Source organism: Centruroides vittatus, unplaced genomic scaffold (genome assembly GCF_030686945.1).
Source record: "Centruroides vittatus isolate TY-2023 unplaced genomic scaffold, ASM3068694v2 contig_223, whole genome shotgun sequence".
NCBI lineage: Eukaryota > Metazoa > Arthropoda > Arachnida > Scorpiones > Buthidae > Centruroides > Centruroides vittatus.
Window position 1 is genome coordinate 248,461 of NW_027121388.1, and position 15,801 is coordinate 264,261.

A 15,801-nucleotide genomic window follows, 5' to 3' on the forward strand; every position below is an offset into this window, starting at 1 on the left:
AAGGTTCTTAATCAAGTACTCAATAGTTCAAAAATAGCTGTAAATTTTAGCAGATAATTTACGCAAGTGTTTCTCGTGTGTATAGCTTTTATTATTCGTATATATACTGTATTTGTTTTTAAAATAAATGTAATATACCCACACAAACCAAAAATGTGTTCCATATCGTTTTTATAACGTCATTGCAGATTTTTGAATTAATTCTAATGCAGCGCATTTGGAAGGTGATTAAAGTTTGCACGTAATTAATCTACACTTTTATGTACACATTTTTGAATCGTACGTATTATGTTTATATGAATAAAATAGTATGAAAAATCAATGCATTTATTTCCAATTTATTCAACGCAGATTTATGTTGTTGAATCCATTTATAAGACAACAGAAAATCAGTACAGATGATTCCATTATCCAACATTTCAAGAGAGAATTTTGTTTCCGATCAATACCGAAGCCGTGCCCATCTTAAAGTTGTTTTAGTATAGTTATAGTCTTGTATACAGTATTACAAAGGTGGAATATAAACTGCATGTGATATTTCAAATTAAAATAGTGCACACAATATAAAGCATAACGAACTTTTATAGTTTACATTATCACTCGATCCTAAAGTAGTTATACAGTATCTGTTTCTATTCCATAGATGTACAGTACAGTACATTCTTCATCTCGTTCTTCATTTGACTTCTGCCAGTTGTAAATTTTACAAGGATTTCACACACTATCCAGATTTCTTTGATGAAATTTAATAATTGAGCAAATTTATGTTTACGACTTTCATTATCGTAGAGAAACGATCATCTTTATAGTGTTTTCTAAAGCAGCATTCTATTTATTCTAATGATTTGTGGTATTTGAAATATTACTTTTTTACTTTCAGTCAAATTGTCTCATTCGATCAGATTTCTGAATTTGTCAAGATGTCACGAGTTTGCGAATTAGAAGCTAATTCTTATCTATCCCAAAAGCTGAGTTATTTTAAGCATTTTATACATACTTTAATTCACCCATAAGGCTCACTTATACTCTGACCAAACCCACGGTACTATGAATCTAGCCGTAGGCTCGGCCAGACATACATTACGAAGGCCAAATGGTTAAAGCCATTTCTGGGATAAATCAAAACTTCTGTGTGTTTCGACTTTCCTGTATACGTTTCTGGTTACCCGAATCGGAAAACTGGTGTCTTAATTGCTTGGCCATTCGGCCGTCAACTGAATACTATCAAGCATGATAGTGTCAAGATGCAGGTTGAAATTAAATACATCGAAATTAATAAAATATTCATTTTTGATTCCAACGAAGAACGTACATATAGAAAACATTAAAAATATGATTGCCAATAACTCAGTTAGTTGACAAACCATAGATTTGCGACCGTAATATTGATAAATTCAAAAACAAAAATAAACATTCAAAATATAATGAATTATAAGTTCAAAGTTTGTTTGGTCAAATCATGTTTAATAATAATATCGTTTAGGCGCGAAATATTGTTAAACTTTTGTATTTTATGTCGTGCAGAAGCTTAATACCAGTTATAAACATTCTGGTATCCATTTCCATAATAATTCAAAAAACAACAAAAGATTAGGGGTTACGAAACCTCCATTAAGGAGAGTAATGTAAATCGATCGAGAATAATTAAATTATGTACACACCATTAGCAATAGTACAACAATCGGACGAAAGAAATAAATGTTCAACGCAAACTCATTACGTTGCAATGCACTAATGATCACTTTACCATGCGTTTACTTTATTCAATAACCTATAATGAATAAATTTTGCTGTTTATAAATGAATAATCTACTATAGCAACTATCATTAACATTAGCAAACACACTTATAATAATAGGAATCTAATAATGTAATGATTTGAGTGGTAATGCCACTACCTTTCTGAAATATTAATGCGTACAGAAAACACGAGAATGTTATCTAGATGCTGTGGCTCTGTGCAGATGTAACAATGATGCTGCATTTATCTGACCGAACTAAAAATAAAACTATAGAATTGTAATAGGTTTTAGTTGATCCAGTTTCACTAAATACAACGGATTACAGTTGTATCTATCCATAACGGACATTTAGTCGAACTATTTTAAGTTTCGAAATTTACTCATGGCTGATGTTCGTAGATACAAAATATGTCTTAGTTGTCTGTTGCAGCCTTGTATGTCTACTGCAATAATCTACGGATGGAAGTTTTTCGCTTCATGCTACTATTGTCGACAGTTTCAAACCAAACATAAATTATTACAAAAATTTTTTTTATGGCTCGTGGAATTTCTATATTGGCAATCCTTTTTCATACTACTTCTTATGACAATACCGTCGGTAGCAGAAAACATGCCTTGCTTTGGCTGGTATTCACTCGTGGAATATAATATTTTCGTTAGGTTGGGCAATTCCATAATATATTTGGCTACGTCACTCACTTTTTCCGTTATAAAACGAAAAAAATTTAATCCGATAATCATATTACTGAAACCAAAAAATTTGCCAATTGAAAATTTAAACAAGACTAATCACGAACTTAGTGTCATCATGCTCATAATCTTGCTTTCTTTCACTTGCGCTCTGTCTATTTTCAATATCTTTGTCATATATCCAGCATTAGAAACAACTCACGAAAATTATTTTATGATTCTCTTCTGTAGCGTAGGATTTGGGATTTCGGTAAACTTTATTATTGGAGGATTGATTCATTTCTTATTTTTTCTTTTATTTTTATATTTGATTATGAAGAAAGCGTTTCAAAGAGTATCAAATGATTTGATTCTACTAAATAAGAACAATTCGAATCTAAGTTTAAAATTAGAATGGATAATGTTGCAACATGCCGAACTTTGGAACTTTCTCAATCAAATCAATACAAAATTTAGTTTGTTATTTGCAATATTTTATTTCACCGTTCTCGTAGAAACCAGTCTCGCATATTATACATTTATCTTCGCCGAATTAAACACTATTATAAGATTCATCTTTCTCGTATTGGTCATTGTACTTTCAATCGTATGTCTTATAATGGGTTACGCGTGTTCAACATTTACGTCTACGGTATTTTATGATTATTCTTCCAAAGTTTCCGATTCAAATTACCTTTAATATGTTTAATTATTTTTTATGTTTTTCAGATGCAAACCTCGTTTCAAGATATTCGAAGATTTTCTGCATGCGATTTGTCGCTTGAACAGAAACTGAAAGTTAGTTTTAGATTGTCTCTTTTATTTATTATAACACATAATTATGAAACGTATCTTATTCCTGCAGATTTTAAACTTTATGAAGAGATTTGGGAAAGTGTCATTATGTATAACAATAAGAGGCTACTTCAATGTTACGAAAAAGTTTCCAGTTAAGGTACTCTTTTTTAACTTTCGAAATTTTGTAAATAATTAGTTTTATATACATATATAAATATATTATTTGATTCTTTTAGATGGGCAACGCTCTTCATTCTATATTTTCTGGTCTTTTGAAACTCAGATCTGCTACTGAAAATTGAAAAGTGTTCCGTTAGTACAAATAATGTCGAAAGTTAAAAAGAAAATAACGAAACAACTCTTATCTTCTTCTTCTTCTTCTTCTTAATACGCCGTATGAAATTCCTGATATCAGCGAACATCTGGCATAGGTTACTAAGTGGTTGCCAAGTTGTATCCTAGAAGAAGTTACATCCAGAGTGGTTTCCTGTCGCTTTCTTTAAAACGCAATGTTACGCGGGGAAAAAATGTCTTCCGGGAGGTCTTGTAAGGGAAACTATCCTCTATTCAGGTGTCACAAACGTGGATAAACTCCACAGTGGCCAGCTCGTCCGAGCGCAGCGCAAACCCGCGATCGAACACCCAGTTCTTTGGCACTGAACAACTCGGCTACTGGTGGGCCCAAAATATTTTAATTACACAATATTCTGAAAGTTTCGTTTTATTTCTGAGAGCGGTTAAAGGTAGTATCATGGCACTACCTCGCTAAAGTTAATCCGATAGTAGCATTTCTCTATTACACAAGTCACCGTCACCATCATTTGATTCCTATTATACAATTGACTGAAAGTCTTTTTTGTTGTCTGAAGCAGGGCCATATTGACATAAGGGCATTTGGTGCCGGTGTCCAGGGCCCCCAAACAAAACTATGTTTAAATATAAGTTTTTTTTTTGTATTATTGCGAAAGCCTAGTGTGGCCTAATCATGAGGACCACGGGCAGAGAAAAGAAAACCCGGGAAAATCCTATGAAACATCGGGAAATTTCGGGAAAAAAATTTTACATAGGTATTTTTCAATTAAATTTTAGTTTTTCACAATAACATATGCGAAAAACAATAACATTAGTTTTTCACAATAACATATGATGTTTACAATAACCTTATTTTTAAATAAAATTTACAACTTCCTAGTTGAAATCTAGTTGAATGTACAGTATTTTGTGTAAATTTTCTAAATCATGAAACCTGCCTACTCTCAAAGGGGGCCTCTACCAGATTTGTGCCCACGGGCCTCTGATTGTTAATTCAGGCCCTGGTCTGAAGAATTAAAGTTTCTGTACATATTGTATATATATTGACGAAAATGAAAATCGGTTACACAGGAAATTCTACTAAATAAGAACAATTCGAGTTTAAGTTGCGAACTAGAAGAAATAATGTTGCAACAAGCCGAGCTTTGGAACTTCGTTAATCAAAGCAACGCAATGTTAGCTTATTACCTGTAATATTGTATTTGTATTTCTTACTTTTAGTTGAAACCAGTCTGGTGTATTACATATTTATCTTCGCTGAATCAAACACTATTATGAAATTCATAGTTCTGTTATTTGTCATTTAAATTTCAATCGTATGTCTTATAATGGGTTAAGCAAGTTCAACATTTATGTCTACGGTATTTTATCATTATTTTTTCAAAGTTACCGATTACTTACTATATTTAAATATTTTTAATGTTTTTCAGATGCAGATTTCGTTTCAAGAACTCCGAAGATTTTCCGCATATGATTTGTCACTTGAACAGAAACTGAAAGTTAGATATAAATTATTTCTTTTATTTATTATAACACATAATAATGAAATGTATCTTATTCCTGCATATTCTAAACTTTATAAAGATATTTGGGAAAGTGTCATTATGTATAACAATAAGAGGCTACTTCAGTATTACGAAAAAGTTTCCAGTTAAAATATTTTTGTTTTTTAATTTTTTAACTGCAAATTTTTGTATTAACTTCTTTTATTTTATATATTGCCTGTGGTTCTTTTTAAATGGCCAACGCACTTCATTCTATATTTTCGGGAGTTCAGAAACTCAAAACAACCTCTGCACAATGAAAATTTTCTATTTATGTTTATAACGAAATTGGAGAACTCGTTTTAAAATTTTATTTGATTTGTCCACAGTGAAGGAAAAATTGTGTCAGATTACATCTGCAGTATTCTGTATGCAGAAGTTGAATTGCTAAATATTAGCAGGATCGACCGGTGACTATTTGATGTAGTATTCAGCGATTTTATTCACATGGCGAATAGCAGTCACACGCAAGTTATTTATCAACGTAAAGTTGATATCAAACCCGCACAAGTCAACAAACCTAAATATTTTTGCGGGAAGTGGTCCATTTTTGATTTGTTGGGCCCTCGCTTTGATCATTTAGATTCAGCATTGTACACTTCGCTAAACCTACAAAATTCTTGAGTAAAGGCCTTGTTTGTGCCCATAGGGCGAAAAATAGTAAAAAGAAATTATACAGTTTAATCTCACTGAAAAGAACGATCAACAATATGTTAAAATACGAACCAGATTTACAACAACGAATGTGACCGGTAATGAAGAAAAGCCGTCCATTTTTTCTCTGAAGCTAAAACATTGTGAAATTAAGTTTTCAGTGCCAAAATGAATATGAAGTAGACAATTTTTACAAACTAGCAAATATGGCAGTTCTAATCTTTAGATAGAAATTATGTTTGAAACTATTTGTGCTCAGAAATGTGGGAAATTTCCTTAATTGCTAAAAGATGTGTATGTTTTAGGTTTCCACTATAGGTTTTTAACTGATAAGACCTAAAAACAAGATATCTGTGTAGAGTGACTCAACAGTTAAACATTACAAATTTAAACTTCTGAAAATATCTAAATTAAATTACACAAAAATGTACAAAATCTAAGGAAGTAAGTTATTTCAAATAAAAAATATCATATACGTGTAAATATGTACAGATTTGCAGGTTTCTTTCTGAAAATCTTTAGGATATGGAAGTTCCTAGGATATAAGGATGTCAAAATTGACAGGTTTTACCATAACTGTAGAGTATTATCTGCATCATACGTAATGCGATCAGAGTACTGGCACATCTTTAAGCCTTAAACACCTGTAGATTAATTAGAATTTTTGCTTATTGTATTTTAGCGTTAAATATTTTAATGACGATACAAAACGTAACTCGAGTAGTATAGAACTTGCTTAAATAGTACGATATCAATAATTCTACTTCTTACATAATTAATCTCACTCAAGTATAAATTTCTTAAAGCAAAATTGAAGCAAAATGAAATTGAAAATATTATCACAGTACTTTAATTTCCTACGTATAACCCGCGGTTATGTACACCACGCTTTAAACAAGATTGCATAGCAGTAGCAAAATACATGTTTCAGCAATTTTACGGGAGCAAATTATAAACAGGTAATTTGACGTAATTGTTCTACAATCACTGAAAATAATATATTTGATATGTATTAGTATGTATTTTATTTTCAATTTACGTACCATTATTAATACATTCAATGCAATATTCTATAAATTGTATTAGAATAAATAACTATTTAATCAGCTTACATTTTACCTTTATTATTTACAAGGAATTTAGTTTAGAATTTAGAATTTACAAGGAATTTAGAATTTACAAGGAAGTTGTTTATTAAATTTTATAAATTTAATAAACAACTGTTTTAATTAAGTTCTAAAATATAAAGTTTTAATGCAAATGTATTTGCTGTCTCGAAATAAAAATTTCTATTACTTTTCAAACACTGAAACATTTAAAGTATTTTACTTTTAACGGTACAAATACACTCAAACCTCAATATTGCTCTTTAATGATTTACGGAACTTTTTTCGTAAATTGCCAACGTGTTTTGTTAACGATTTTTTTCTTTAAATCTTAAATGAAGCGTGCGATGCCATAACGTTTTAAATGCCAAATAAGAAACTTTTGATAAGTAAAGAATTCTTTGTCTGGTAAAAGAATTAATTTCAATTATTAAATACAATGGCAAAACATTCTAAGTTAGAAATTCTCATAAATATTGAAATGGATTAAATGCAGACTTTATGGCATTGCATGCTTCAAATATTGAGTCTTCGATATCTATCAATTACTTTCAATACGAGTATATGTGTAATTTTATAATGCACATAATATTTTTTTCATCAATTTACGTGAATCCGAAAATCCAAATTTAAATTTTCGTGAAAACCGATTACTGCATACTTATCTCATTTCCCGACATCCATTAATTAAGGCACACTCGATATATTGATATTAAAATACAAATGCTGGTATTAAATCGAGGTTACTTTTTTTACATAGTTTGCAACAACATTACAAAAATATGTGCTTGATGTAATATGTGTGATTAGTTGCGGAACATCACCAACTTTTGGTAAATACGCCCATCAACCTAGTTAACATGAAAGAAAACTGGAACGATATTTAATTCGTACGAAAAAATAAAAAATCGAAAAGTTTGAGGTGTTGAGCTGCTCTTTAGAAAACTGTATTCCGATTAATCTTTAAAAGTTCTAATTATCTATTTAGGTTTTCAATGTCTAGCGCAAAACACCGTATTTACGGTCGGTGCTGAATACCCAAGTAAATACAAGAATAGAATTTTCACAGAATGCGGAAAAGCAAATGGTACCGTATTTTACGAATTATAAGACGCATTTTTTTCTTCCAAAAATTGCCTACAAAATTCAGGTGCGTCTTATAGTCCGTAAAATACGGTAATTATTATTTTATTAATTATTGACTCTTTCGTGCATATTGGCGCATAGAGATTCTTTTTACCTTATGCATCGTCTGGACTACAATGGAAATGACCTACTGAGAGACAAAGCCTTATATAATGTTTATAAAGTTGTTTTTTCTATTGTCCGGCAAAATTGACACTATAATTAAATTTCCGCAGCGGAAGTTTACGCGGAAGACACCACGAACGTGCTTTAATTAAATCTGTGTATGCATACAATCTGTCGCCATGTTATATTAACCTAATTCTTTTTGTTTATTTTTTTGTGAATAAAAAATAGTATTCTTGTTTTTTAAAATATCAGCAGATCACGACAGTAGTTATTGAAATTAATAATTTTCCTGTATATAAAAACCGTAATTAACATGAAGTCTTCATTTGCATTTAAATGTTGCACGACAGTAGCTGTTAGAAACTAGCCAATGTCTAGCTATTTCCAAGTCATAGCTAATTTGTAGAAAATGCAGTCAATTACAAATATATTTCTAATTTAAAGAAAATTTTATTTTATATATGTAATTGACATATCGGTTTGCTTATAAACATATATTTTATGCGTTATACGTTTATTTAGTATAACAATAAAACACTCGTATAATCAATTCAAAGATGTTTTAATTTTCGACATGTTATTGTATTTTAGAATTTACAAGAAGTAGTATTATTATAAATTAAACAACTGTTTTAATTAAGTTCTAAAATATAAAGTTTTAATGCAAATGTATTTGCTGTCTCGAAATAAAAATTTCTATTACTTTTCAAACACTGAAACATTTAAAGTATTTTACTTTTAACGGTACAAATACACTCAAACCTCAATATTGCTCTTTAATGATTTACGGAACTTTTTTCGTAAATTGCCAACGTGTTTTGTTAACGATTTTTTTCTTTAAATCTTAAATGAAGCGTGCGATGCCATAACGTTTTAAATGCCAAATAAGAAACTTTTGATAAGTAAAGAATTCTTTGTCTGGTAAAAGAATTAATTTTACAAATTAAAAATGCGTTAAAAATGAGTGGCCTTGCATATCCGAAAAAGACGGCTCACGAAAATTTCAGAGCTTAAACCATGTGAATTATTTTCGTGTGTTCCATCTGACTGTCTGTCCTTCTACGATTATACAACGTAAAACCATAGATAATATTAATTACTTTATTCGACTTGTTTTAACATAAATTGTTTATCAGTCGTGTTTTCCTATTGTCACCGTTGCAATCTGCACTACTTTTTTAATACGAAACGGTAAAACATTTAGGTTATAGTCTGTCTCATTAATGTTATTGTCGGTTATAACATTGACAGACCGAGAAAGTTTTATTGCATTAGATGTAAATTTCTTATTAAATATCTTTTTATGTAACAAATAGAATAAGAAAAATCATTCCAAAAATATTAACACAGGAGAAGATATGAGGAGAGTAAAGATTAGAAATACTTACTCGTTAGACAAATATTTAAAAGGGAATAACAGGAATAAAGCAAAAAACATAAATTAGTTATTTGCTGTATTATAAATACTTAAATTGCCAGAAATGAGTAAACATTCACTCTTATATAATGATATGTATTAAATTTTTCACTATCTTATACATAAAATTGTCGTGTCACAATTTTTGTTACCGTACTCCTCCGAAACGGCTTTACCGATTTTCACCAAATTTCATATGCATATTCAGTAGGTCTGAGAATCGGCTACTATCTATTTTTCATACCCCTACACATTTCCTCCCTTTCAAAAATATATTTATATATGGATTAAGGCTTTTATGTCCAACAGATGGCGCTACTTCCGACGACCTAAGTTTGCTTTTCTGTCAGGCATTATGCTTTTCTGTGAGAATGGACTGAAGCAGATCATTTTCTATCTTCTATCTATATAAATAAAATATAACGTTCGTTTGTTCCTACCGATTCCTTTGAAATTTTGACACAACGTTGCATTCGAATACGCACGTGTTTTTATATGAATATATACATGTCGAAATTCCCCCCAGTGGGGGGAGATGGACGGGATTAAGGCTTACTGTGAAGAACTCGGCTTTTATTATACTATTTTAGATGCGTTTTTGATTGCGATTTTAATAGGGTACGTCAAGGGAATGTACACTAAGAAGGGATTTTTTGAAATTCCCCCCACGGGGGAAATGTTATACATTTATAATAGATACATTTTGAGCCACAACAACGCGTGGCCGGGTCAGCTAGAAATTACCTAGAAATAATTTATATTGCAAAACAACGTTTGCCAAGTCAGCTAGTATAATGATAAATCTATAGAAGTTAATTAACTGTGTACATTAATTAAATTAGTTATAAAAATCTAATTAACGAATTCTTGACTCTTACTCCAATTAGTGCATCTCGGTTACTTGAATACACACTCTATAGTCTTGAAACATTAGCAAAAGTGGACGTTACTCACGTTCGATTGTACGCAGTAATTCTAAAGTATGATTGTATATTTAACAGAAAAAATAGACATAACAAAATAATAATATTTTCTAGCAATTCCAGTTTTAGTACATAAAATCAATTATACCTTTATTCATTTCACATAATCCGTTGATCTGTTTCTAGTTTGAAAATTTACCCATGGCTGACGTTCGAAGATACAACACATGTCTTAGCTGTCTGTCGCAGCCTCACATGTCGACTGCAGTAGTTTACGGGTGGTACTTTTTCGCTCCATGCTACTACTGTCGACAGTTTCATACCAAACATAAATTATTGCAAAAGTATTTCTTATAATTTGTGGAATTTATATATTGGCAATTCTTTTTCTTACTACTTCTTATGACAATACCGTATGTAGCAGAAAACATACCATGCATTGGCTGGTATTCAATAGTGGATTATAACATATTCGTCAGGTTCTGCTTTACCATAATATATTTGGCAACGTCGCCCACTTTTCTGTTATAAAATGCAATAAAGCAAATCCTATAATCATATTAATGAAACCAGATAATTTTCCAATTGAAGATTTCAACAAGTCTATTAACAAAATTAATGTCATCATGAGCATAATCTTGCTTTGTTTCACTTGTGGAGTGCCAACGTTCAATATCTTTTTCGCATATCCAGCATTAGAAACAACTAACGGAAATGAATTTATGATTCTCTTCTGTAGCGTGGAATATCGGGTTTCGGTAAACTTTATTGTTGAAGAATTGATTCATGTCTTGTTTTTTCTTCTATTTTTATACTTTATTATAAACAAAGCGTTTCAAAGAGTATCAAATGATTTAATTCTACTGAATAAAAAGTCGAATTTACGTTCAAAATTAGAAGATATAATGATGCAACATGCCGAATTTTGGAACTTTGTCAATCAAATTAACACAGAACTTAGTTTATTACCCGCAATACTTTATTTCACAGTTCTTGTAGAAACCAGTCTCGCATATTATTCATTTATCTTCGCCGAATTAAACACTATTATAAGATTTATCTTTCTCGAATTTGTCATTTTATTATCAATCGTATGTCTTATAATGGGTTACGCATTCTCAACATTTACGTCTACGGTATTTTATCATTTTCTTTTCAAAGTTTCCGATTAGTTACTTTTAATATGTTTAATTATTTCGGGTGCTTTTCAGATGCAGACCACGTTTCAAGATATCCGAAGGTTTTCTGCATGCGATTTGTCGCTTGAACAGAAACTGAAAGTTAGTTTTAGATTAGCTCTTTCGTTTATTATAAAACATAATATTTAAATGTATCTTATTCTTGCAGATTTTAAACTTCATGAAGAGATTTGGAAAAGTGTCGTTATGTATATCAATAAGAGGCTACTTTAATGTTACGAAAAAGTTTCCAGTCAAGGTACTTTTTTAACTTTTGAAATTTTGTAAATAATTGTTATATATATACAGTAGAGCGTCGATAAGTGGAACGTCGGTAAGTGGAATGGCCGGAAAGTGGAACGATTTTCAGTCGGACTGTGTCGTGCTGAATCGAATGTTTTTGATACTAAATTTACTTCTAAAGTATAATTTTCATGTTTTTTATATTCTTTAATATATTTATTTTGTTTGTACAAAATGCAGAAATAATTTTTAACGATACGATAGCCTCGATGATTATTATAAAAATTTTCGTTAGGCTTAAAATCGACGAAAATTCAACAGGAAGCGATACGCAACGGAGAAAAATTTGAACATCGGACAGGTTAATGTATTTTTTCGTACAAAGTCGGAAACTGGAACAAATCATTAACTGGAAGGACCCCAGTCCCCAATTGGTTCCACTTATCGACGTCTACTGTATATGCTTAATGTGATTCTTTCAGATGGGCAACGCTCTTCATTCTGTATTTTCTGGTCTCTTGAAACTCAGATCAGCCACTGAAAATTGACAAATTTTACATTAGTGTAAATGACGTCGAAAGTGAGAAATGCTTTGTAAAATTTCATTTTACAATCTTAAAACGAGGAAACAATTCTTTTCTGTTACGTAACTCGTCGATAACCAGAATCAAAATTATACAAATATGTTAATTACACAATATTTTGAGATTTTATTTCATTTCTGAGAGCAGTCAAGAGCAGATGCCTGGCGGTACCTCGTTTAGGTTAATCCGACATTGACATTTCTCTATTATATAATTCAGCGTCACTAACATCTGCTTATTCTTACACGGTTGTTTGAAAGGCTTTTTGTTGTGTAATGAATTAAAGCTACTGCACATACTGTATATGTGTTGACAAAAATGAAAATTGGTGACACAAGAAATTCTACTGAATAAGAACAATAGGAATTTAAGTTTAAAATTACAAGAGGTAATGTTGAAACCTGCCGAACTTTGGAAGTTTATCAGTCCAATCAACACACAATTTAGTGTATTGTTTGTAATACCTCATTTCACAGTTCTATTAGAACTAGTCTTACATATTATATATGTATTTTCGTTGAATTAAACATTATTATGAAGTTAATCTTTCTCTTACTTGTCATTTAACCGCATGACTTATAGCTGGTTAAGCATGTTCAACACTTTCATTTTCTGTGTGATATCATTCTCTTTTCAAAGTTAGCGATAAGTTACTTCTAAAGAGCGCAAACATTGTTGTTTTTTTTTCTTTCAAATGAAAATAATCCTGAACTCATGTATGACTAAAGTTATTATTAATTTTACAGAACTTTTTGATACATTCTAAATACAATGCGTATTGACGAATTACATAAAATAACAGCACAAACCTAACAAAATAAATAGTGAACAACATACATGAAAAGCTATTGTATTTTTGAATTTAAAATAATTAAACTTGTTGCTGGAACATTGTTGGAAGTTGTGCAATCTATATAAAAGAGGAATTCAACAACAGAATCTGGAAACAGATCAAGCAGATTTTTTCTTTGATATTTGAGCTATGCCGTTAAAAATCAATGAACATTGTAACAATTATAATAATTTTAATCGGAATCGTTTTTAATTGCAAGTGTAAGTTGCATGCGTGTTTCATACACATCTAATAGCAACCTATTAAGTTGGTGACTCTTGACACTACCAGTTAAAAATATTTACAGGGAAATTTTTACATGTTATTCCTCAATTACAAGATGACCCTAAATGATGATAATTGCATCAGACATAATTGGAAAATTGTTGTCAAGTTGCAATGTCTCTTGCACTTTCAATTATCTGTCGACATTTTCGAAACCTATGATTCGGTAGTCCTGCAATTCTTCTGCATCTTCACTGGTACGAAAAATTCCCCAGTCTCAAGGAACAGTGCGTTACATTTGCTGAAATTGACAGTCTTCTCTGTAATGCTGTAGATTGTGATCAAACTAGATTTATAAACTCTACCACTGTTACAAGTGCTTATATGTATAACATTTAAGGATTGAAAGCTACCATTATTTCATCACTCCTCTTTTTCATGAGTAAAGTTGTTAATATTTATGTAAATGTTTATAAGTTTTATTAAAATATTGATGTAAGTGATATAATTATTAGTAATTAAAAGTATTAGTACAATTATTAATTTAATGTGACACTTAAAAGTTTAACCACGGTTGCTATTCAACCCCGCTTTATCCAAGAAACAATCGTTTCGGTGTTTTAAGTGGTACAATTTAATAGCGTGAATAACAGACATGCAATCGACTTTGTCTTGCCCTCCCTCTATTCTCCAGGAAACGAGCGGCCACGTGGGCGAACTACTTTACTAATTGTCTGCTATGAATAGTTCTACATTCACTTAGTCATAACTCTTTCATTATGACCCTCAAATGAAACAGTTAGGAGGACTGCATCATCCTTCGAACACTACCCGTGTGATAAATTCATCAAACTTGCTGAGGGAGATAGATGTAGTCCTCCTTGTAAGTGGAATGAGGAAGCAGTTAGGTAAAGCGGTAGTAATAATTTTGTGGAGATCAGAAATTTCGTGTTATAAACCTCAATCTTTTATAACTTTTAATTAAACTTTAAATACAATTTTATAAAGACAGAACAAGTTTATAAAGAAGAAAAAAGGGCTAGTTCAACGGGAAGTCAACCAACAAAATTATTCGATAAAATAAGTTAAAAACTCGATTCTCGTGAGTTGGGTTCCATGTCGAGATAAGTAAATCTCGGTGTCACGATTCTGTCACCCATCACTTCATTGTTCCAAGGAGATCGTCCTCTCTGACGAAATCGGGGAAAGACCCGAAAGGAACGCTTCATATAAAAACGGAGGCAGGATAAGTAACGGGAAGGAAGTTGTTACTTCACGTGTGTCTGTGTGCGCTCTGTTGGATATCTACCTACCGTCGCCGTCACCTGTTCCAACCCTCCTTCCTGAACAATCTTATACTACTCCGAAGATATTACCACCTACTACTGCTCCAAAGATATGTGGAGACTTTCCTGCTGTTAATACGTTCAACTGTATTATCCTAAGGTATTTATTCAGCTCGCGATTATTTGTAAGCTCTCGGATCCTTTTGTAAACTCGATTAAAGTCGCGACTCTTCTAAATTTTATGAGCAACTTTTCTAATGAATGAATTAATTTTACGACACGTAAAGTATGTATTCCTGCGACATTCCTTCCAAATAACCTGTGCAGTCATGTATTAACTAACCCTTGATAAATACTAAACCGTAAATAAGTCTAAAATAAACGGGTATTTTTGTTATAAATATCTCCGAGTGCTCTTTTTCAGTCCCTTTCTCCGTTCACTCCATTCTGGGTCCAAAACTCATACATAATCGCTCGCGCGAACTTGTGGTCTCTGTATCGACCTAAGGATAGTGGTGTCATCCTCACGTGGTATCGAAGACGTACCGACCCTTCGGTCACAATTTACAAAGTTCAATTGAATTGCGAAGAGATAAAGGTATGAAAAAAATCGAGATCAAGGAAGAACCACTCGATATCAAAGTGAATAGATCACAACAGCAAGACGAAAAAAATGGTTAACAGGATAAAATCTTGATAAGTGCGAAAACGTGTAGAAAATATATGCATTTACACTCATTCTGTTATTGGATTCTACTTGAATGAAATTGTATGTATTTCCTGTATTTCCGTCCTGTTGGCACTACGACGAACTTTTTTCGACAAAAACGGTCCAGTCGACTAGAACCCAGAACAGGGCAGCCAAGAGACGAAAAATGGGGCCTGGCGTATCTGAAACACGGGTCCCATGAAAAATTCCGAAAGTTTCCTACTCGATCCCTGATTCCCCAGAAAAAAAAAAAAAGGTGATTTTCTTGCCGCTTCTGCCATCCGTCCATTAAACCATTTCGTTACACACGAGGCAATTGTGCAAA

At 31.6% G+C, this 15,801-nt stretch overlaps 1 protein-coding gene across 2 annotated transcripts in view; it reads left to right on the forward strand.

Annotated features, from left to right (window-relative positions):
- Positions 1-4,780: 4,780 nt before the first annotated feature.
- The window catches only part of LOC136970973 (uncharacterized), a 112,546-nt gene continuing 101,525 nt past the window's right edge, over positions 4,781-15,801 (forward strand). For both annotated transcript variants that reach the window (XR_010880076.1, XM_067265459.1), the window contains exons 1-2: positions 4,781-4,882; positions 11,631-11,699. Coding sequence is in view for 1 of the 2 variants with exons in the window: in XM_067265459.1 (XP_067121560.1) it covers positions 4,874-4,882; positions 11,631-11,699 (78 nt within the window). In the remaining variant the exon portion in view is untranslated. The remainder of the gene's footprint in view (positions 4,883-11,630; positions 11,700-15,801) is intronic.